The sequence below is a fragment of the Calliphora vicina genome, chromosome 4, assembly GCF_958450345.1.
Source record: "Calliphora vicina chromosome 4, idCalVici1.1, whole genome shotgun sequence".
NCBI classification, from domain to species: domain Eukaryota; kingdom Metazoa; phylum Arthropoda; class Insecta; order Diptera; family Calliphoridae; genus Calliphora; species Calliphora vicina.
Window position 1 is genome coordinate 102,239,032 of NC_088783.1, and position 22,416 is coordinate 102,261,447.

Below are 22,416 nucleotides of genomic sequence, written 5' to 3' on the forward strand. Positions count from 1 at the left end.
TTTCTATACTCGTAATAAGAAAACGTTTCTTATATCCTTCACCTTCGTGAGAAGGGTATATATAAGTTTGTCATTCCGTTTGTAATTTCCACAATATAATTTTCCGACCCTATAAAGTATATATATTCCGGATCCTTATAGATAGCGGAGTCGATTAAGCCATGTCCGTCTGTCTGTCTGTTGAAATCAGTTTTCTGAAGACCCCAGATATCTTCGGGATCCAAATCTTCAATAATTCTGTCAGACATGCTTTCGAGAAGTTTGCTATTTGAAATCAGCAAAATCGGTCCACAAATGGCTGAGATATGAGGAAAAAACCAGGACAAACTCAATTTTTGACCTATATCTTGATTACTAAGTTATTAATATAGACAATATTTCAAAGACCTTTGTCATAGTAAGTCGGACCTACAATGGGTCAAAATCGGAAAAAAATGTTTGACCCAGTTTTTTTTTACCAATAGTTTTTTTCGCTAAATATTAAAAAAAAATTAAAAAAACAAAAAAAAAATTTAAAAAAACAATTCGAAAATTTTTTTTCCTAAAAATGAAAAAATTCAAAAAAAAAAAAATTTTTGTTTACCTAAAAATATTTAAAATTTTTATTTTAAAGTATAATTTGGTGAAGGGTATATAAGATTCGGCATAGCCGAATATAGCTCTCTTACTTGTTTGATTTTATTTGGTATTGGAAATTCTAACAATATTATTTTTCCTTTCCCCCCGTTGTTCCACGTCTGGTCAAGATCAATTTATTTTTATTTATTGTAGAATAACTATGTAACCCTCTTCTGTGGTTTACGTATTTTGCACTAGCAACATAATTTTTTGTAGTCAAAATCATCATTTACCATCAATAAAATATTTATTTTTATATATTTTCTTATCTGTTACATCAAATTAGTTTATCTTCAATACATTTAACACAAACATTTCGGTTATGAGAACGTTTACATATACCTTTTTGGCAGAAACAACAGATCATTTGATGTACATAATTCTTAGTTTTCAATTTCTCGCTATAACAAATGTGACATCTAGCTTTTCCTTCGACATTTGGAGGAACACTTATGGAACTTTTTGCACGAATATCAAATGATCGTGATGATACCTCCCAAAATTCTGGAGGTTCACGTAACAGGGAAGATGTGGAATGGGCTAGTGAGCTACTGGGCTCCCCCACTGATTCGTTTAGCGAATTGTTGTTAATGCCAGAAAGTAAAGAGGCCGCCAACTCGGTTCGTGGTGCGCGTTTTCTCATTGTCATGTATGATTTTGCAAGAGATATTCCAAGCTCACGCAAGAAAATTCGTCGCATTGTTGGCTTGTTTGTTTGCCATTTTGGTTTCACATCTTTGAATATAATCATCGCGTTTAGAGCTGAGATATCGATCATATTTGCGAAAACCGCCATAGGCCATCGATTCGTCTTTCTTTTAGAACTGTAACAAGACAACATTTTGTCAACTGTATCCGCTCCGCCTAAGTATAAGATAAAATATTTAATAACTGGTGATCAATGAAGTCAAATTATAAAAAAACATTGAAACGAACCTTTGGTTTTATTATAATATTTCATGATTTTTGGCAACTTTTTTCCATCAGATTCTACATCATTCGATACGTGCATTGTACTTTGCAGTAGCACGCAATTGTCTTTTCTGTCAATGTATGATACGAGTGCTGTGTTTTCGGTGAATGCAAATGTTGATTGGAACAATGGAACATTTTTGCATTCCAAGAGTTTTGGTGGGATGCTTTTTTTGTTTTTGCGCATTGTACCGACCATTGTTAGCCCTTGGGACAGCAACTTCTGACCAAGTTCGTAAGATGAGAAAAAGTTGTCCATCGTTATGTTATGACCATGCAGTCCACGAACCAAATCCAAAACTACACGTTCACCTTGATTTTTTTCAGCTAAACCATCAACTGGCTTACCCAAATAAGGTTTGATTTTCCAAACGTAACAAGTTTCAGAGCAAACTAATAGCCAAAATTTAATTCCATGTCGTTCAGTCTTACAAGGTAGACTTTGTTTAAATTTGGATCTTCCACGAAAACCAAGCAATTGCTTGTCAATGGTAACACATTCAGATGGGTTGAAATAATCGCTCAATAGTTCAGACCATTTGTCGAATATTTCCCGAATTGGAGCAAATTTGTCCGTAGAGCTTCTTTGACGACTGCTCATAACGTCATCAAACCGAATAACTCGATTCATGTATTGAAATGTTTTCTTCGACATAATCGCTCTAAATATGGGACGTCCATATACACCATCGAATAAATCCAACGTTGTTTCATTCTTTGATCTAAATCATTACAATTATAACTAAAACATTAGATGGATTTCAAACATAGACATACATATAAACAAACAATATATGTACATACCTATAAACTCCAGCTAAAATTAGAACACCGATAAATGCATGCAACAAATGTGAGTCGATTTCGATATAGTGTTTGCCGTACTCCGCTTTGGCATATGTGTTTGACCACTTCAGAATAACATTCTCAATTGGCGGTGGGAAAAACAACATAAACGCATCTTTCAAATCATCTATGCGTGCCATTGCATATCTTGTTGTGCCTGGCCTCAAATTGTTGATATTTTCATTCCATATTCTTCCAGTACGATCGCTTACTGGTTGGGGATTCCATACTATACCATTTTTTGATACAAATAATGGATCCACTGTTCTATCTACGGATGAGACTCCGAGTGCGTCGACATCTTCATTTTGTTCCTTTACATTAAATTCAGAATCAGAATCAGCTTCACTTTCATCCGATTCAGCATTTTCTTCCGGCGAGTTATTTTCGTCACTATCGGTAAAATCTTCATCATCAGAAACATTTAAAATAACTTCAAGCACTTCGTTGGTAAGATATTTTGGTCTAGCCACGTTGCCCTAATCAACGACAAAAAAATTACTTTATAAAATGCAACCAACGAAATTGCACTCTCTTCGAGTATGGTTTGACTACAGACATGCACGCTTATCAATATGTAAACGTGTAATAACATGTTTACATTTTACATTACATACTTATGTATATATTTTGTCAGAATAAAAAAAGACTTAGACAAAAAAATGCTGTTCCTAGTGCAAAATTCATATTAATTATACATATACATATGTGTGGAAAACCACACATCCGGGTATGCTACGTCACTTCTTAAATATCTCGTTATCAAATGTAAAGAAATTGCATGAACTTCGCTTTAACATTTTTTAATGTATAAAAATATTAATTCTGTGTGGTTTCACACACAAGGGTGAAATAAAGGTTTAATTGAAAAGCCTTTTTTGTTATTTTTTTAAATATAATTCATGAGAATGTATTGCATGTATTTTGTTATTGTATCACCCGTATGTGTGAAAAGAGAGTAATTTTTCCATATATATTACTCTCTCCTTCCGTTCTATGTGTTGAAATATAATTTTTCATGGATTTTTAAATTTTGAATAATACTTTTGTTTGAGTTTTTTCAAGTTTCTGCTCTGTTAGTATTTCTCTATGGTAAACGATTCAAAGATTTGATTTTAGTTATAATTAGTTAGTTATATAAATTTTGTTATAAATAAAACTTAAAAAATAATAGTAATTCAAATTAAGTTTTTTACATATTTTTCACAGCTCGAGAGTAATTGGAGTTTTTATTACGCTCTAAGTTGATCCTGTTTCTTATTTTAATGAAAAAGCTTTCCAAAACTCGTAAGTAATGTTTTTTCGATTTTTTATGTTTTTTCATAAAAATACTTGCTTTAGTTAGGGGCACGAAGTGTCGAGAAAAACTAAAAGTATTTCCATACTTAATGGTATCAAAAAAAACAGAATTGCTACAAGAGAACCCCTGAATATTTATTTCGTTAATTTTTGTATCACTGTGTAATGTTTTATTTTGACAAACATATTAAAACATTTCAAGTACATATAGACATTGGGCTTAAGGATTTCATGTGTAAAATTTCGTTGTGAAAAAGCTGCCTTTGATCATCAACTCCAGAATATTCTTCTTTTCCATTAATAAATGAAGCTGAAGTACAAAATCTTAATTTAATTTTTTTTTTTGGTTTGGTTCCGAAGCATTAAAAATATTAATACAGGTTACCAATCAAAACAAAGAATCGACACAGAATGATAAAGAGCTTGTAAAACTACAACTATACCGCATTTATTAATATTATTTATGTTTTTTTTTTCTTTGATAACATTATGAAAAAAAGTTGACCGTGCTTTCAATGAAATGGATCAGGGAGGTCGTGAAGAAAAAACTTATGAGAACCGCTGATCTATAGCGTAGTCCTGGCCAAAATTTTAATGAAATTACATATCTTTAAAATGTAAATGTCAAAGATTGCTCGAATCATAATAAAGATTCCGACATCCAATTCTATAAGTGTTTTACTGAAAATTAAAAAAAAAAACTCTTAATTAATCACCTTTTATAAATGATTGTCTTGATGATATAAAAATCGCACAGGAAATTGGTTGGTTGTGAATTAGTTTATATAGGTAGTTTAGTTATACATAGGTGTTGCCAAATGACCCGCTTTTCTTTTGAAAATTAAATCGTTATTCCCGTTTTTTTAGATTTTCCACATCTAATACTTATTAAAGAACAGTTTATATTGAACTACCTTAATTTAATAACTTTGGAGTAACAGGTAAGCCGGTACTTTATTTACACGAATTCGATATAACGCGAACTCTAATTAGCAAGCATTTTTTCAAATACGCGACTTTTTTTTACATGATTTTTATATAATGCGGCAACAAACACCAAGAAACGGAAAACACAGATGCGAATAACAGATTTCTTTTTTGAAAACTAAATGCATTTTTTTATTATTTTAAAATTGCTTTGTTAATTTTTTTGTTATACATATATTGATATATTTTATGCATTGGACAAAACCACTGAAAGGGTTAATAAAAAAATACTTCAAATTCACTCAATTTAATTGAAGGACAACCCGTGCAGAGAGGGGATTTTTTTCAGTTTTTTTTTTAAATATTTCCATTAAATAATTACTTTTGCAATTTAATTTAAAAGAATCGAAATGTCTAAATGACCCTGAACTTTTAAAATCACGAAAAACACAGTAATTTTGACCCACTGTTATTGTAATTACTAGACTTCATGTTATATTTTTCTTAAGTTTCATCAAAATAGGCCCAAAAATATATACATAATATTTCGCTATCTTTCCATTAGAAATTCCAAATATTGAAAAATTTACCTTTGACCTTCACGATTTAAGGGTTAAAGTTTTCCAATTTTATGAAAACTTTCAGACTATATTTAATTACCTGGGCTATAATATTCTGAAGATATTTTACTTAAAATTAATAACAGTAAGGAAATTGGGCTCATTCGCCAAAATATGGCCAAAAAATTAGTTCTCGAAAATCGCAAAATTTATATCGAAGGTACGGAAAAACTATAGGAGGTATTGACATACTTTTTCCACATTTTTATTCCCTATTATGTTGTAAATAACAAAATTTAACAAAAAATTTTAAAAATTTGAAATTGTAGTTTTGAAAATAAAAATTTTAAATATTTTTAGGTAAACAAAATTTATTTTTTTCCAAATTTTTTTTTTAATTTTTAGGAAAAAAAAATTTCGAATTGTTATTTTAAATTTTTGATTTTTTTTTTAAATTTTAAAATATTTTTTTTGGTTTTTTAATTTTTTTTTTTGTAAAAAATTCGGGTAAAAAAATATTTTTTCCGATTTTGACCCATTGTAGATACAACTTACTATGGTCTTATAAACGTCGTTGCAAAGGTCTTTGAAATGTCTATCATTAGATATCCATATTGTCTATATTAATGACTTAGTAATCCAGATATACATAGGTCAAAAATAAGTCACAAATCGAGGTTGTCCTGGTTTTTTCCTCATATCTCAGAAATTTTGCTGATTTTAAATAGGAAACTTCTCGAAAGCATGTTTGACAGAATTATTGAAGATTTGGATCCCGAAGATATCTGGGGTCTTCAGAAAATTGATTTTAACAAACAGACAGACGGACATGGCTTAATCGACTCCGCTATCTATAAGGATCCAGTATATATATACTGTATAGGGTCGGAAAATTATATTGTGTAAATTACAAACGGAATGACAAACTTATATACATATACCATTCTCACGAAGGTGAAGAGAATAATAAAAATATTACGACTTTGTAGATATTTTTGGTCAAACATGTTTGTATTGAACATATGTATATGTAGCTAACATCTGGGTTCTGATTCTAGCATTTGTAATATAAATAAATTTCGAATGCTTCTTAGAATGCCATCAGAATGCCGACTTAAGTGATGTAGTTTTAATTTTTTTTAGCATGAATTTATTTTTTTAACAAATATATTTCATTACTTTTAACTTACAAATACAGCTTTCAATATAAAAAATGTATTTGAATTCCTGTATGTAGACTTTATTGGGCTACTGTATATGTAGCTAACATCAGGGTTCTGATTCTAGCATTTGTAATATAAATAAATTTCGAATGCTTCTTAGAATGCCATCAATATAAATGTCTATACATTTTATTCGATATCGAATAAGGGAATATCAAAAATGCGAGAATTAGCACCCAAGAAAATCTAACTAAATTGAATTTAGATAAACGGAAAACTCTTTTTTTTAAATTATATGAGGTTATAATTAATTTAAACTAATTATTTTAATTAATTATAAGTAAAAATTTAAAAAATCGGATTTCAAGTATCTCGGAAACTATTGGAGATATTGCTACGAAAGTTGTTTTACAGTTGTTGAGATTCCTAGAAGAAATGGGGGCCAGTGCTTGTTAACAGTTATCTCGTCCCTATAAAAAGATACACGCATCCAAAGTTGATACATACATGTAGTATTTTTTAAAGGTATATTTTTGCTTTTGTAGAAAAAAATTTTCTTCGGGACTATATATAATTTTTATATGATCCGGAAAGAGAACTTTATGCAAAAGCGTGTAAAGTAAAATTTGGCTCACTTAAGCGGACACAGTACCCACCAGGCTTATCCAAACCTGACCATTTTTTTTTTAAAAAGAAATTATGTTTGAGTAAAAAATTCTAAAAATGCTTGATCTTTAAAAAAACTTCATATGTGTAAAACCCTATATATTATTTAAATACATACAAAGTTCTTTTACTATCACACGGTAAAGAACGTCACAGTACGCACTCTTCCAAAAAAAAAACTCAGATTTTAGAACACATTGTTCCCGTTTTAGGAATTTCGGTATTTGCAAATAAAAAATTTCAAAACTTATAATGACATTGATTTACGGACATTTGGATCTACATAAGTTCCAAATTCTGTTATGATATCTTTAACCGTTAAAATTTAACATTAATTAAAATTTTATATTTTTCTGATTTGTATGCAATCTAAAATCGTGAATGTAGTAGAAGGTTGCAGTTAGGGGAACTTAAATTTATAATCACTTTAAATGACACATAAATACCTTTCATTACGTACTACATATACATGGTACTACTTCAAGGATAATAAGCTCTATACTTTTTATTTATTACAAATTTGTTTTTTCTTACTAATTAAGTGTGAAATGTATGAAAACAAAACAAACAATAAAGCTTCAACTTTGACAGCTTACCGTTAAATTATGAGTTGCCACCTGATTCTAATTTTTTACATTTGTGTATTCCTAAGTGGTAGGTACAAATTGCCATCATTACCTTTTGGAAAATTCAAAACTTCAAATATGGACTTTTTGCCTCAAAAACCTATCATTGGGCACTTTTGTTTAAGTTGGAAACATACACAACTTTTTAGGGGCCACCCTAATTTATAGTGGTTAGTCCAAACAAATTTGTTCATATATTTTGATGTAAATTTGTTTACCGATTTATTTTGTTTTTTTACACATACGCTCTCTGAGTAAACGCACTATTGTGTTTTAATTGCTTTTGAGCGTTGGACAGACCGACATTGTTATATAAGCCCAATCGTACCTTCAACAGAAAGACGGACATATCTACACCATTTCCAATTGTATTTCAGAAATCTGTAATTGTATTTCAGAAATTTCTAAATATATTTCAGAAAATTCCAATTGAATTTCAGAATTTTCCAATTATATTTCAGAAATTTCCAATTGTTTTCAGATTTTTCCAATTGTTTTTTAGAAACTTTCATTTGTATTTCATAATTTTTTATTTTTACTTAAAAAGTTTCTAATTGTATTTCAGAATTTTCCAATTGTATTTCAGAAATTTCGATTTGTTTTTCAGAAAATTCTCATAGCAATACCAATGGAAATTTCTGAAATACAAATAGAAATTTCTGAAATACAATTGCAAAATTCTGAAATGCAGTTGGAAACTTTTTAAGTATAAATTAAAGATTCAGAAATACAAATGGAAATTTCTGAAATACGATTGGAAAATTCTGAAACACAATTGGAAATTTCTGAAATACAATTAGAAATTTCTGAAATATAAATGGAAAATTCTGAAATATAATTGGAATATTTTGAAATTCAATTAGAAAATTCTGAAATATAATTGGAAATTTCTGAAATTCAATTGGAATTTTCTGAAATATAATTAGAAATTTCTGAAATACAATTTGAAATTTCTGAAATACAATTGGAAATGTTGTATATCATCTGAGAATTTTATAAGGAATGACAAAACAATTAAGAATTCTATACTCGGCTGTGCCGAATATTTTATACACTTCATCTAAGTATACTTTAAGATAATAATGATAACAAATTTTTTTGGTGACAATTTTATTTGATCGACAAATTTTAATTTATGTAATGTAATTTAAGTAAATTTGTTTAAATGATTAGAATATTTTAAAATATTAATATTAAATTTTACGATATTTAAAAAAAATTTACGATATGTGCATTTTCACGATCAAGAACGCCATATTCGTATGCTTCTGAAGTGAAAAAAATAAAAAAAATCTTAAAATTTATTTCTTGTTTCAATTGTTCTATAGCATTTTTATAGCTTTGTTGTTTCTAATATTTTAGCAATAGACATGGGATCAGGAGCGCAACAAAAATAGATTTTAGCGAATTTTATTATATACATATTTTAAAGACTTATTATACATTAGTAATAATAATTGTAATCAGAATACTTATAAGGCAAATTGATTAAAATTATTAAGTATTATTTTTTAATGAATACGCCGATTGAGATGCCTGGAAAATGTGAATTCCATTTGGTGGTTCGACATACATTTTATATATGCAGTACTTCAGTAACTTCAACTGCTTTCGTTAAGCATTGTTATTTCATATTCTATCTTTATTGCAGCTTTTCCCAATGTTTGGTTGCAGACACATGACTTAATAAGCTTCTCTTTTTCTTTTGCTTCCTTTTTCTTTCTATCGCGCAACTTTTTCTGCCTTATGCGATCTTTTTCTCTTCTATCTCTTAGCTCCTTGCTATTTGCGTTTGCTGCTTTCGATAGCTCTTCACGGCGTCGTCTCATCCTCGCAGCTGCTTTATCGCAATATTCTTTATATTTTATTGGATCTTTTTTAAGTTTCGCCAAGTACCGCATTGTTGCTTCCCTTCTTCTTTCGGCACGCGTTTTACCCATCTACATAAATATATGTACATAATATATGCTTGTTAAAATAATAAAAACAATTATTTTTGATAAAAGCTACACTTAAGGCCCAACCACATACAGTTCTTTTGCTTCAACTGCAACTGTGTGACAAAATCTAGCTCAATCAGTGTGTTAGCGACACTTGTTGATCATATGTTTTCGTACTTTTATTTATTAACTACAAAACTAAAAACAAAGCTACTTTATGTTTAGACAATTCTATGTATAAATACATATTTGTATTAACTGCAGCTGTCAGTCGCAGTTGAAGCGAAAGTATTGCATGTGTTTGAACCTTTACGCTAGCGAACGCGACACACTTTGAAAATCAAAATAAAAAGTTTAGTGTGATTTTAAACGATGGCGGAATATTGTTAACAAACGATTAATTTGTCGTTGATAGAAATATTTAATAAGATAAGTGCAATCATAATATAAATATGTCATCAATAAATACAAAAGTTAAAATGTCATTACAAGTACATATTGTAGCTAAGTGCAAGATAAAATAAAAACTGAACTTTATAATAATTTAAATCAGAATATGTTTAGAAATATAAAAGAAGTTTACAAAAATTATCAAATGAAAAGCGAATAAAAATTTAGTGTTAAACCATTTTTTTATGGTTAATAAAGGTAATAAAAAAAACTTAAAAATAAAATTTGAGAAAAAGTAAATTTTTTGACTTTTTTGGAAATTTGGGAGCCTCGAAAATGATTTTTTTGATATGTTGTAAGGAAATTTTTTATCCTCATGCCAAAAGCTATCGAAAAATCGATGGCACAATAACGACAAATTTTTGTACATACAAATCGGCCCACCCTAATGCACAGTGGTTTACAAACTTTTTATTTTGGAAATACTTCAGTAGGTCGCAAACGATTAATGAAATTTCACATAGTCAGTGCTGAGGTGTTTTTGAGTTGATTTGTATTTGAAATGAGGTGCGCGAAAACCAAAACATGCTCACCTCGGGCTTACAAATTTAAAAAAAAATCACAAAAAGTTCAGTTCTTATCCGAATGTCAAGAAATTTTATATTTAGATAGTACTTGAAAATATCTACAAAAAATACGCTTACATGGTTTATCTCATAACATAGTTATGTTAAAAAGGTTTGTTTAAAAATAGTTCGCCGACTTTTCTCAGTTTTTTTGATGTGATGTGGAGTCGGAAAAAGTTTGAAAAATGTCTTGTGTTTTAGAAAAAATTTCAAATATAACACCGTACGACACTCAATATGAGATACGAACCGGATGATATACGTCTGAAACAATAAATTAAATGGAGAAAAACTGCGTTTTCAGTTTTTCATTTCGTGATCCTATTTTCTTTTAAAAGGACTTCAAAGTTTCAAAGAAGTACATTTTTCAAAAAATGTTTTAAAATACTTCTGATCATCCTACTATGCCAAATTTGGTTTCAAATGATCAAGAAGAGTTGTAAAATATTTCGTATTATTTTTATTTTATCCTGTAAGGATCAAAAGATTTCAAAAATGTCCTTTCAATTATTCATCCTTGAATATCCTTTTAGATTTCCAATAGTTTTTTTTTCAAAAAAAAATAGTGAGTTAAAGATCCAAATATTGAATACCACATGCCAACATTTTATCCTTTTATCTTCACTACTTAAGTGTTAAAAAATATTTTATATTTGCATTATTTGATTTTTTATATTTTATTTTAATACTTCATTCGAAAAAAATACAACAAAATCCGTTGTGAGTTGCTTTTCACAACGGATTTTGTTGTATTTTTTTCGAATGAAATATTAAAATAAAATATAAAAAATGAAATAATGCAAATATAAAATATTTTTTAACACTTCTGATCATCCTACTATGCCAAATTTGGTTTCAAATGATCAAGAAGAGTTGTAAAATATTTCGTATTATTTTTATTTTATCCTGTAAGGATCAAAAGATTTCAAAAATGTCCTTTCAATTATTCATCCTTGAATATCCTTTTAGATTTCCAATAGAATACTTTTTAATAAACAAGTAAAATGGTATAATCGGGCAAGCCCCACCTCTTGATACCCTACACCAAGTATTTGATTATAAAGAGTTTTCTTTTGATATGAGACTTATTTGTGTTGAATCTTATTTGAATACCAAAATTTTTGGTAGTGTGCCTTATATGGGACCTATGACTAATTATGGACCAATCGTCACAAAATTTGGTGGGATGATTTGCGAATATATGAAACATATTTGTGTTGAATTTTGTTTGGATACTGACATATTTCAGAGATTTATGTATATTAATGACATTTTCGAGAATGTTGCGTGAATTTGGTGGTGAGAGCTCGGCTTATATATAACTTAATTGTGCTGAATTTGGTTTGAATATGTTTATAATTAAAATATTTATGAGAGCTTAACTATTTTCAAATAGAGCAATCGTATGGGGGCTAGGAGAAATAATGGACCGATTCTAACCAAATTCAATAGGCTTTTTCCTTGGCCATTTTCGAGTTACCATTTATTCAATAACACAATTCTCGAACTTATATCATGAATTTCAGAAGACATCACAAACAAATTGCACTCAGTTCTAATCATATTTGGTAAACACACACTCTTTAGAGTCATTTGAATTTTTTTTTATTTTTTTTTTAATTTCGATAATCTCGCGATTTTAATTTTTGAAAAAATTAAAAAAAATAGTTATTATGATGCTGAAGTCGGATTTTATTGATTTAAGATTAATTTTAAAGATAACATCCTCTTTAGAATTTTATTGATTTTTTAAAAAAATTAAATCATAAATAAAATTGTGATTTTTTCAACATTTAAATGAATAAAACCTAAAATCTCCCAAGGAGATGGGTAATAATTTTTCTTTCTGTGCTCTGTGATATAGGTATTTAAAGTATTGATAAGATATCTGTGGCCTTCTAAAAATTTATCTCAACCAACATAAGGGCATCGCTATATGAACGTCTTCTATCTAAAAGGATCCAGATTATATATTCCTTATGGCATCGCAAATGAAATTTGAAGACATTACAAACGGAACCATTATCACTAATGGTAAATGGGTATGAGTTTTTCATTTCGTCCGGCTTGCATTTGGTATTTTATTTATAATAAGAAATTGACTCCTTCTTTTGTGGCATTAAATTTTATAATTGTTGTCTATTTCTCGAAAACAATATAAATATCAAATTTAATGCATTTTAAAGTTTTCCCCTAATAAATCTGGAAAAAAACATCCTTTTAAGTATCTAGACTTGGGCTGTTGCGTATGTCAGTTTATTATGCAATCTCAATAAAATTAAAATTGAATTTCAAATTTTTGTAATTTATTCAAACAAACGAAAAAGTAATTTTAAATAAAAATTAACTAAATATAATAAACAAAGTAAGAAATTATAAAATAGAGAAAATACATAGAAAACTAAACATTTTTTATTATAATAAAAATAATTAGTCTTAGTCTTATTTAATAGACAATATTTTATTTAAAATATTTTTTGTTTATTGAAATTATCAGTGAGCTCTGCTCTTTTTTAAATTTGTAATTATTTCATAAAGTATTTGTGTATAATTTTAAATTGAAAGGCTTATTGCAATAAATTTACAAAAATATATGAATATTCTTAATATTTTTACGCCCAGAAATTAAATATGTATGTTAAATGTTTATGAAACTATTTCTAGTGATGTTAGCAAAGATAAAAAGTAATCAGTTCTCGAATCCATGTGACTTATCATGTTTTAGCACTAAGACTTTCAAGTGTTTAATTTTAATAAATTATTTTTATATACATAGTTTCGGTGTATTCGTTGGTTTTTGGTGTATGTAGGAGTCTGGTAGAAAGTACAAAATACAAATTCACTGAATTTGTTTTAAGATTATGAATTATCTACCAAGTTCCCCCTATATCCCTGAATACTGCCGAAATAAATAAAAACCGAAATATATGGTTACGTCACAGTAATTACATTTCTGACTATTATCTGTTTCATATGTTTGAGACTTGTTGAAAATATTTAATGTATTCAGACCTAGACAACAATTGCTATATAATATTAGTATGTATATCTGGTGAAATATGTTGTAGAAGTTAAAAGGAACATGTACGCGTATCAATCATCTGCATCAAATTGAGCTAATATTTCATAGGACATATTACATACTGGTTTGTGGTAGTTAATGAACAGTTATTGTAAATGTCTAAAGTTGTATTTAAAAAAGATTCATATGATATAAAAAATTAATAGGAAGACATTGATAGATATCAAAGCAATAAACTTTTATATTGATAACCGCCTTTATTCTGCTGCTTACTTTGTAGAAGTTTATTTTGATTTTTTTTTTTAAATTTTATGCCTGCACAATTTTCTCAGTTAACGCTTTCGTTAAATGTCCCTTCAATTTTTTTTCTCATTGTTGTTCTTATAAACTGTTCTGTTTCGCATAGAGTATATCTAAAACATTTTTGGCAGACAGATATCCTTTGACCATACACTTCAAGAAAGTACTTAAACGTATGCTTTCTTCTGGAATTCCATAAACTCGTATTTTTTCTTTGTGCTCGAGTTCCCTGCACATCTACCAAACTCGCCACATACCATTGTCTAAGATGGTGGTGTCCAAGTTTCCAATAACTATTAAATATTAATTGTTGTTGTTCCTTTGAGATTTTCTCTTTGCATTTACTTTTGCAATTCTCCAAATTTCGAACTTTGCGTTCAGAAATAATTTTACCAGTTAAGGTAGTATATTGTTTTCCTGAGTTTCTTAGGTCTTTTCGACTATTTGCTGATGACATTGGTAGCGACTTATGTTTAACTTCAAGGTCTCCAACGTGGTAATCCTGAAATTTATTTTTTTTTTCATTATAATTTTATAAATCTTTTAAGAACCTTACTTTATAAATGTTACGATTCGAATCAGATAAACTGAAATTTGGATCTAATATTTGGTTATCACTGACAAAATCAATTGACATTGTTTCGTTATTTCCATTTATTTGACAACTGTTATTTCTTAAGTAAAAGTCACTTAATATTGACAAACGAAAACAAACAAGAAGCTGTAGTCAGACCATATAATACTCTGCCCCGATTGTATGAGTAAAAACAGTTTTCTTTCAAAATTTCTGATTCCATACGCAAAAATCAGAAATTAGGAACTCAAGCTATTTACAAAATATACTTAGCAAGAAAATGCTTTTTGAGTGTTTCAGGGAAATAGCTGTTAAAATTTTGGTTTTTTTAAGAACTCGCTTGAAATTTAGTTTTTTGATGATAATAATAATAACACTGTCCAAAAAATTAAGTCTTTTTGATTGGAACAGAACAGCGACCCTATAATTCTGAAAGGGCATGTTGAGTTGATAATTTTTGTAGAATAAACTTAATGTCCAGTTTTTTTTTTACAGTGAATCAAAGTTTTAACTTTTTAATCGAAGGGAGCGTTATAGTAAATGAAAAAAATGTTGTATGTTAATGTGTGAGAGAATTCTTATGTTGACAAAAGTTTGATCTCGATCGGTTAAAAATTGGCCGAACGAGGGTCAAAGCTCGTGAGAACATTTCCAAGGGGAAAAAATGCTATTTTTTCAGTTTTTGTAAAAAGTTTGCCATTAAAAAATTATTTTTGCAATTTAATATAAAAGGATAATATAATTGTCGTTGTAATGAGATATAACTGACAAAAATTAGTTAAGAAATGTTAAAGCTATTAAAAAACAAAATTAACATATTTTGATAAATATTAAAATAAAAGCTAATTTTTACTTAAAATATATCCATATTTACTTGTATATGTGTTTTTGTCATCGTAGGATAACGTTAGCCTATTTGCATGTATGACCAAACAAATTTAAGTTTTTTAACGGCAGTTTCAAAACTCCATTTTCAAAATTTTAAAAAATTTGTTAAACAAATTTCAGAATTTTTTGATCATCACATAAGGATTTATTGAGAATATAAAAGGGAATAAAAATATAAAAAAAAGATGCCCACAAATCCTACAGTTTTTCGGTACCTGCGACTTAAATTTTGTGATTTTCGGGAAAAACTATTTTGGTGAATAATACCAATTTCGTTACTGTTATAAATTTTAATTAAATCCTATACAGAATATTATAGGCTAGATAATTCTAAATATACTCTGAAAGTTTTACTAAAACTGGACAACGTTAACACTTAAATCGTGAAGGTCAAAGGTAAAATTTTGCAATATTAGGAGTTTCTAAATGAATGATAGAGAAATATTATATATTTTTGTGCCGATTTTAATGAAAGTTGCGAAAAATATACCTCAAGGTCTTTTTAACCGATCGAGCTCAAACTTTTGAAAAATTTATCCTAACCTAACACAAAACTGCCCATCGTTTTTGAAATAGATGTGTTTTCAATTTTTCCATACATTGAAATTCCAACTTAATGCACATGTGAAATGGAATGAGATGAAAAATAATATTTTTATGTTATACTTATTAAAGTCCCTATTTGTAAGCGAATGTGGTAATGACTTATTTAACTTTCTATTTGTAAGCGAAGGTGGTAAGTACTTGCCTTCAATGACATCAACGTGTTAAAATGCCAATGTATTAGTGTGGAAGAGTAGTTATATTAGCTTATTAACTCATTACTTTTCAATGTATGTTTTTGCTGGGAAAATTATCATTTAAAAATATTTCCTCAAAAAAGTTCAGAGTTTTTTTAAGTAGCAAAAATTCATGGTTGGCGTATGCGGATTTAGACGACATTCGTGGTTGGCGTAGGGGTATTTAGACGACTGTCGTATTTGTAGGCGTATTTAAAATTTTCGACTACGCCAGCAAAGTAATAGAATCATATTGTAACAGATTACCTAATTTTATTTGATTCTGAAGCAACCTGTTATAACAATTGTCAAAAATCATAGCTGTTTACAAAAATTCCTTTAAATTTTATTAAATAAAAATGAATTAATTTTTTAAATAATTGTGTTGAGTGTGGGCTTTTATTCATTTTTAGAAGAAGGTGATGGCTATTTTTTTAAAGAACTTATTTTACGCTTTTAGCAGCAGTTTCATAGTTTTCTTATATTCAAATAATATCGAATATTTGTTCAACCGATATATTTTACTATGGAGAAACACATAACGGTCGCTTAAGACCAAAAGGTTCTTGGTGTTGCACACTAGTGAGCATATACAATAAATTTACTGCAGCCTCTTCTAATGGTGATAACTTAACCTGTTTCAAATTTCCACCACCTGTTGCATGACTTTTGGCCTTGTGCGCCAGTTTTTTTTTAATTTAAATTTGAAGTCCGCCCATACCTTCAACCAACCCTCACCTGTACGGAATGGTGGTCCAATACAATTCAGTATTGTAAGTATATCGTCTGCGATTTCATTCCACTCTTTTTTATGTTTATTTTATTAAAACCTCTATTAAAGCCTCTAGCCAAATAGGTTTCCTTTCCATTATTTTAACCAACTTAAGCACATGCTTGCGTAATTTTTAATCTAAAATGTTTGTAAATCATCTGAAAAAAATTGTATGTAAAATTTATTACTTGTTTTCACTTTTTCTACTCTTGTCGTGAGTAAATTTTCTAACGACCGTTTTAACGGGTAGCTTGTAATATATTTGGATACAGAGTCGTATTTATTGGCGTTTTCGCCAACCACGATACCATTTTATAAAAACGCTCAATAAACGACACAAAAACGCCAACTACGATAAGGGTGATTAATTGTATCAAAAACATTCATATTTGTTTTCATTGTAATTTCAATTTTAAGAGATTTCGTTACCGAAAGATTTTATAACATCACATACGCAGTTACCGTACTTAGTGCAGTCCATGATAAAAATATAGAAGGTAGTTTCAATAAATTTTTTTTTTAAAATAAAGTTTTTTGAAGTTTCCTTTTTTTGTGAGCATTATAAAAAGCGTTGCCACATTTCAAAAAATGATTATGATTTTCGAGAATTTTTTTTACAAAAAATGTGTAATTTAATTTATTATTTAAATAAAAATGTATTATGTTGTGTTGGGAGTTATTGATTCAATTCCTAACGTTCGATTATTTATTAAAACACGTTAACTATTTTTACATGTATGCATTTTCTTCATTTTTGTTTTATTACTATGTAAATATTTTATATCTTTTAAATGGAGGTTTAATTATAAGAGACAAGTAGCACATGGAAGAATGTATTTTCAAGATCTAGCCTAGCACTCTCAGAAAATATAAAAAGTCTTCGAAATCGGATGGAAAACAAAAAATGGCACGCGTTTAACAAATTTACATGTCGAAGGTGCGCTACTTTGGGTCCCATAGCGCCGCCATTGAAGTATTGTGGGGTTCATTTTCAAATCTTAAACTCGAATATTCCTTGGGTACGCCGTTTAGAAATACGAGATTTATTTTCAAATAATTTCGATTCTAATAATGGATTATGATCGGTAATAATCGGTGATATATATCCCAAAATTTGTTTACATAATTAGTATTTTGAAGTAACCTTGTGTTCATTGTGACAGCATTCATATCCAATCTCACACGCTTTGTTTTAACTGAAATATTACTTTTAACTAAATGGTCGGAGCACACCATTGGCTGTTTTGGCAAATCTTCTTCGCAAGCTTTACATATATCCATAAACAGTTGTTGTTGTTGGGTAAATATTTTTTCTATTTTTTTAATAATTTTCAAATTAATGAAAATTATGTATTCCCAAAGGGAAAATTTGAAATTGATATGGCATTACTATTTTTACGAAAACTTCAAAATCCTTAAGCATGTCAGATATAGAATTTGAAAAAATAAAGAGAGAATGAAACTACCTTCTATTTTTCTACTATGGTGCAGTCTTTGGAGAACCCCGGAGAACCAGGATTTACTTCATACCCATCTTTATTTTCATATCTTCTCTTCACATCTAGGGTATCACAATGAATCCTATGGGTCTCCGAGTGGTTGTGTGTTTTATAGTAAACACCCCTTCTAATCTAAATAAATGACTATGTGGCGAAATGTATGCCAAACATTTTGAATATTTAATTTTAAAAGAGGATTATAAAATAAGCAATGAAATTTAATTAATTCGTAATTCAGCTCCAGTTGGATCAAAAATAAACGCATTAATATTTTAAAGAATATTATATTGTATATTTTTTTAATAGTGCCAAATATTGTTAACAAATAAGTGTATTTTGATAAATGTATATTTACGTACTAAACTTTTGTTCTCCTAACACAAATTGTTAGACATCTAGTTTTATGATAAATATAGATTTTAAGCAATTTCATACTAAATACACGTAGTTTTGGACTGGTGTTATTTTTAAAGAAATAGATTCCAGCAAAATCCACTTTCTGTTTGCTTTCTACGAAATATTTAAAATCTTGTTTGATTATCATTTATTAATATAGCATAACAAGAACGAAAACGTTTGCTACCTTACAGATATACATATGGGGCATTTCTTGTCAAGTGAACCAACTTTTGAAGTCGATGTCTTCCGATTTGCACCAAGGTTAGTTCTATTGGATAGTAACTCAGACACAATTTTTCAACAAGATCGGTCCAGAACTCTCTGAGTTAGAGGGGGTCAAAATTTGACATTTTGGCAACCAGATATTTTTCTTGTTCATGTATCTTATTACCTATTGTTATTAGCAAAATGTGTCCCAAATAGCTTAGATAGCTCTTTCTTCAATCTTTCGAAAAAAAAAATAAAAAAAAATTTAATATTTTTTTCCAAAATCAAAAACTTGTTTGACTTTTTTTAAAATTGGACCTTTTTTTCGTAAAATAAAGCTTAGATATGTTCCTTGAAGACCAATTTGGTCTCTTAGTGGGATGCGAGTGGGATATCTATCAAAATAAATATTTTTTTTGTAACTCAAGACAATTTTTTTTTTGCTCAAAAGAAAGATAGGTCCATTCCTTTGGGATAATTTTGGTCCCTTAGTGGAATGCGATTGGGATATCTATCAAAATAAATATATTCCCACTGGCATTCCCCTAAGCTACCAAATAGGTCTTCAAGGAAAATATCTAAGCTTTATTTTAAGAAAAAAGGTCCCATTTAAAAAAAAGTCAAAAAAGTTTTTGATTTCGGAAAAAAAAATATTAAAATTTTTTTTATTTTTTTCGAAAAATTGATGAAAGAGCTATCTAAGCTATTTGGGAAGCATTTTCCTAAAAACAATAGGTAATAAGATACATGGATAAGAAAAAAACATCTGCTTGGCCAAAATGTCAAATTTTTACCCCCTCTAACTCAGAGAGTTCTCGACCGATCTTGTTGAAAAATTGTGTCTGAAATAGGTTTTCCAAACTTCCCAGGTATCATACGGACCCATTATTGGTATCAATTAAGTTTAGGGGTTCGGGAATTCCCGACAGGGATATAATTGTTGGGAATTCCCGACAAATTTAAAATTTGAGATTTTATATCTGTAATAAGTTGTCGTTAATGTAAATGTACTATTTATAGAGAATTTTAAAAGAAAAACAATAATCAAGTTTTCCGACACGAAATTTTAAACAAGTTTACAAAAAATTAACGATTTTGTACAAAAAATACGTTTTTTAAATTTGCTACCGTTTTTTTAATTTATAATTTTTTGTTTATGTATAACATTAAAACATCAAAAAATTTAAAACCATATGTATTGAGAAATATATATAAGAAGAATCCGAGATGTACGTATTACGGGCTGATGAAAAGCTTGTTCCACATTTTGATATTTTAAACCTAATCATTAAGCTGAACTATAAAATTATACACTTTACCAAAAAAAATTCAATGTGAAATTAATGAACTACATATAGCAGATTGATGTCATTGATAAATTACCTAAAAACTTTACAACATAATCAGATAAATTATAATGTAACAAAGGAAATGTTAAAATCTTTTAGACATTTGACCATATTGTATCTCATAAGTTCATTCCGAGTCACAAATGGAGAAATATGTTAAAAATAAGTTATACAATGTCACGTCGACAGCAAAAAAATGGTATATGTTTCGTCGATATCGATAACAAATGGTTACTATTGACAAAATTTTATAATTTTATAAGTCGGGTTAAAGTACAAAAGGCTGTCAATTGGTATCGTTATCGGCGAAACATATACCATTTTTTGCTGTCGATGTGACATTCACCCTTATCGCGGTTGGCGTATGTGTTTTACGCCTAAGACAGTTTCGTACAAGATTAAAGAAACAGGTTACATTTTATCTTTAATCTAATACGAAACTGTCGTATGCGTAAACACATACTCCAACCGCGATAAGGGTGATTGTGTCGACAACGACTTACAGAATATGGATGATTGTAAATGAGAACCACAAAAATCGAATATTAAAAACTGAAAATCTTTTCATACGAGAATTGGCTTTATTTGAAGCAAGTGCAAATCGGACAAAAATGTCTTTGAGGACTATAAAATTTGCCACAAAAAAAATATATTGGTTGTAAGATGTCTTATAAAATAAAGGGTGTTTTTAAGTCCGATAGAACTTGAAATTATATAAAAATAACTCAAAAAAGTAAATTTTAATCAAAATAATTTTTTTATTCGGTAGATCAATACAGATGGCATTAATATTTGAAAATTATTTTCAAAATCAATCCACCGCGGCTGTTCTAGACGAAGCGCATTCTGGATGTCCAAATTTTGGCCACTGTTATGAGCATTGCTGGCCGTATGTCACGAATAATACTCACGAATGTTTGGCCTCCAAGCCGTCAATATACTGATCATAAATGTCAAAAAGTTAGGGCAGTATGACAGTTCGTTAGACAGTTAACGCTTTCGTAAGTTCTATCGTTAAAACGAATTTTTCTTTGATTAATTTCTATAAAAACTATTTATGATTTGAAAATGTGTTCCCTTTTCTGTTAAAACAACTGAATTTTAATGTATTGTTTTTCATAAAATAATACAATTTTTTAAAATACTTTACATTTTGCTTATTTTTCCAGTTTTAATAAATTCCCGGGAAATTAATTTTTTCATCCCGTTTCCCGGGAAACCCAGTATCAATATTTCACTTCTTTTCATAAAAAATAGTTCACCAATACATTTTTCTTTATACTAGGGTGAAGGTTATGTAAGATTCGTCACAGATAGAGTTCCTAATTTCCCGGGTGTGGCATTTGACAGTCTGGTTACACTTGATATAGTTTTCGGTATAAAATCAATAAAGTATATTAAAAGAGTTCAGAATATGTTAAAACATGTGGAATTCCCGAGAAATAACTTTCTTGGATTTTCGAATTTTTTATATTTTTCACTGGAAAACAGTGAATTTATCTAAATCAAATTTTTAAAATCCTAGTATAATAATATACAAACATTTTATATTTTTCATTAAATATGAAACACTTTTTTATATCCGACCGAATTATTATAAAGTAAATTCTGAAAAAAATTAAAAAAATGTCTAAACTAAAAAATAATACAATTTATAGTTCATGATACAATTATTGAAGAAGATACAATCACTAGGGAGAGTTTTCAATATTTACCCCTATAACCAGCGTTGCCACTCATAAAATATTTTTCCTACCAAATTTCTAATTAAAAACTACCAAAACCTACCAAATCCTACCAAATTTAAAATATTTGAGAAATGCTATATGGATTCGTTTCAAAATATGTAAAGAGTTAACTTAAAATTATATTATTGCTGCTATAAAATTACCCAGAGGAAGAAAATTATTTAATTACACTACAATCAGAAATATGTTAAAATCGTTCAGTTTTCGAGATTTTATTTTCGAGTCGATTTCACGATGTCCTTCCGT

General features: G+C 28.7%; 1 protein-coding gene across 2 annotated transcripts in view; it reads right to left on the reverse strand.

Annotated features, from left to right (window-relative positions):
- The window catches only part of LOC135957517 (zinc finger protein 37-like), a 36,674-nt gene that overhangs the window by 4,941 nt on the left and 9,317 nt on the right, over nt 1–22,416 (reverse strand). Inside the window, exons 3-5 of one of the 2 annotated variants that reach the window (XM_065508284.1) lie at nt 2,395–2,915; nt 1,555–2,312; nt 847–1,482 (exon numbers count right to left, since the gene is read on the reverse strand). The exons of the other annotated variant lie outside the window; for it this stretch is intronic. Coding sequence (XP_065364356.1) covers nt 896–1,482; nt 1,555–2,312; nt 2,395–2,915 — 1,866 coding nt within the window. The 3' untranslated portion in view covers nt 847–895. Of the gene's footprint in view, nt 1–846; nt 1,483–1,554; nt 2,313–2,394; nt 2,916–22,416 lie in introns of those variants that run through there. 2 annotated transcript variants of the gene reach the window in all.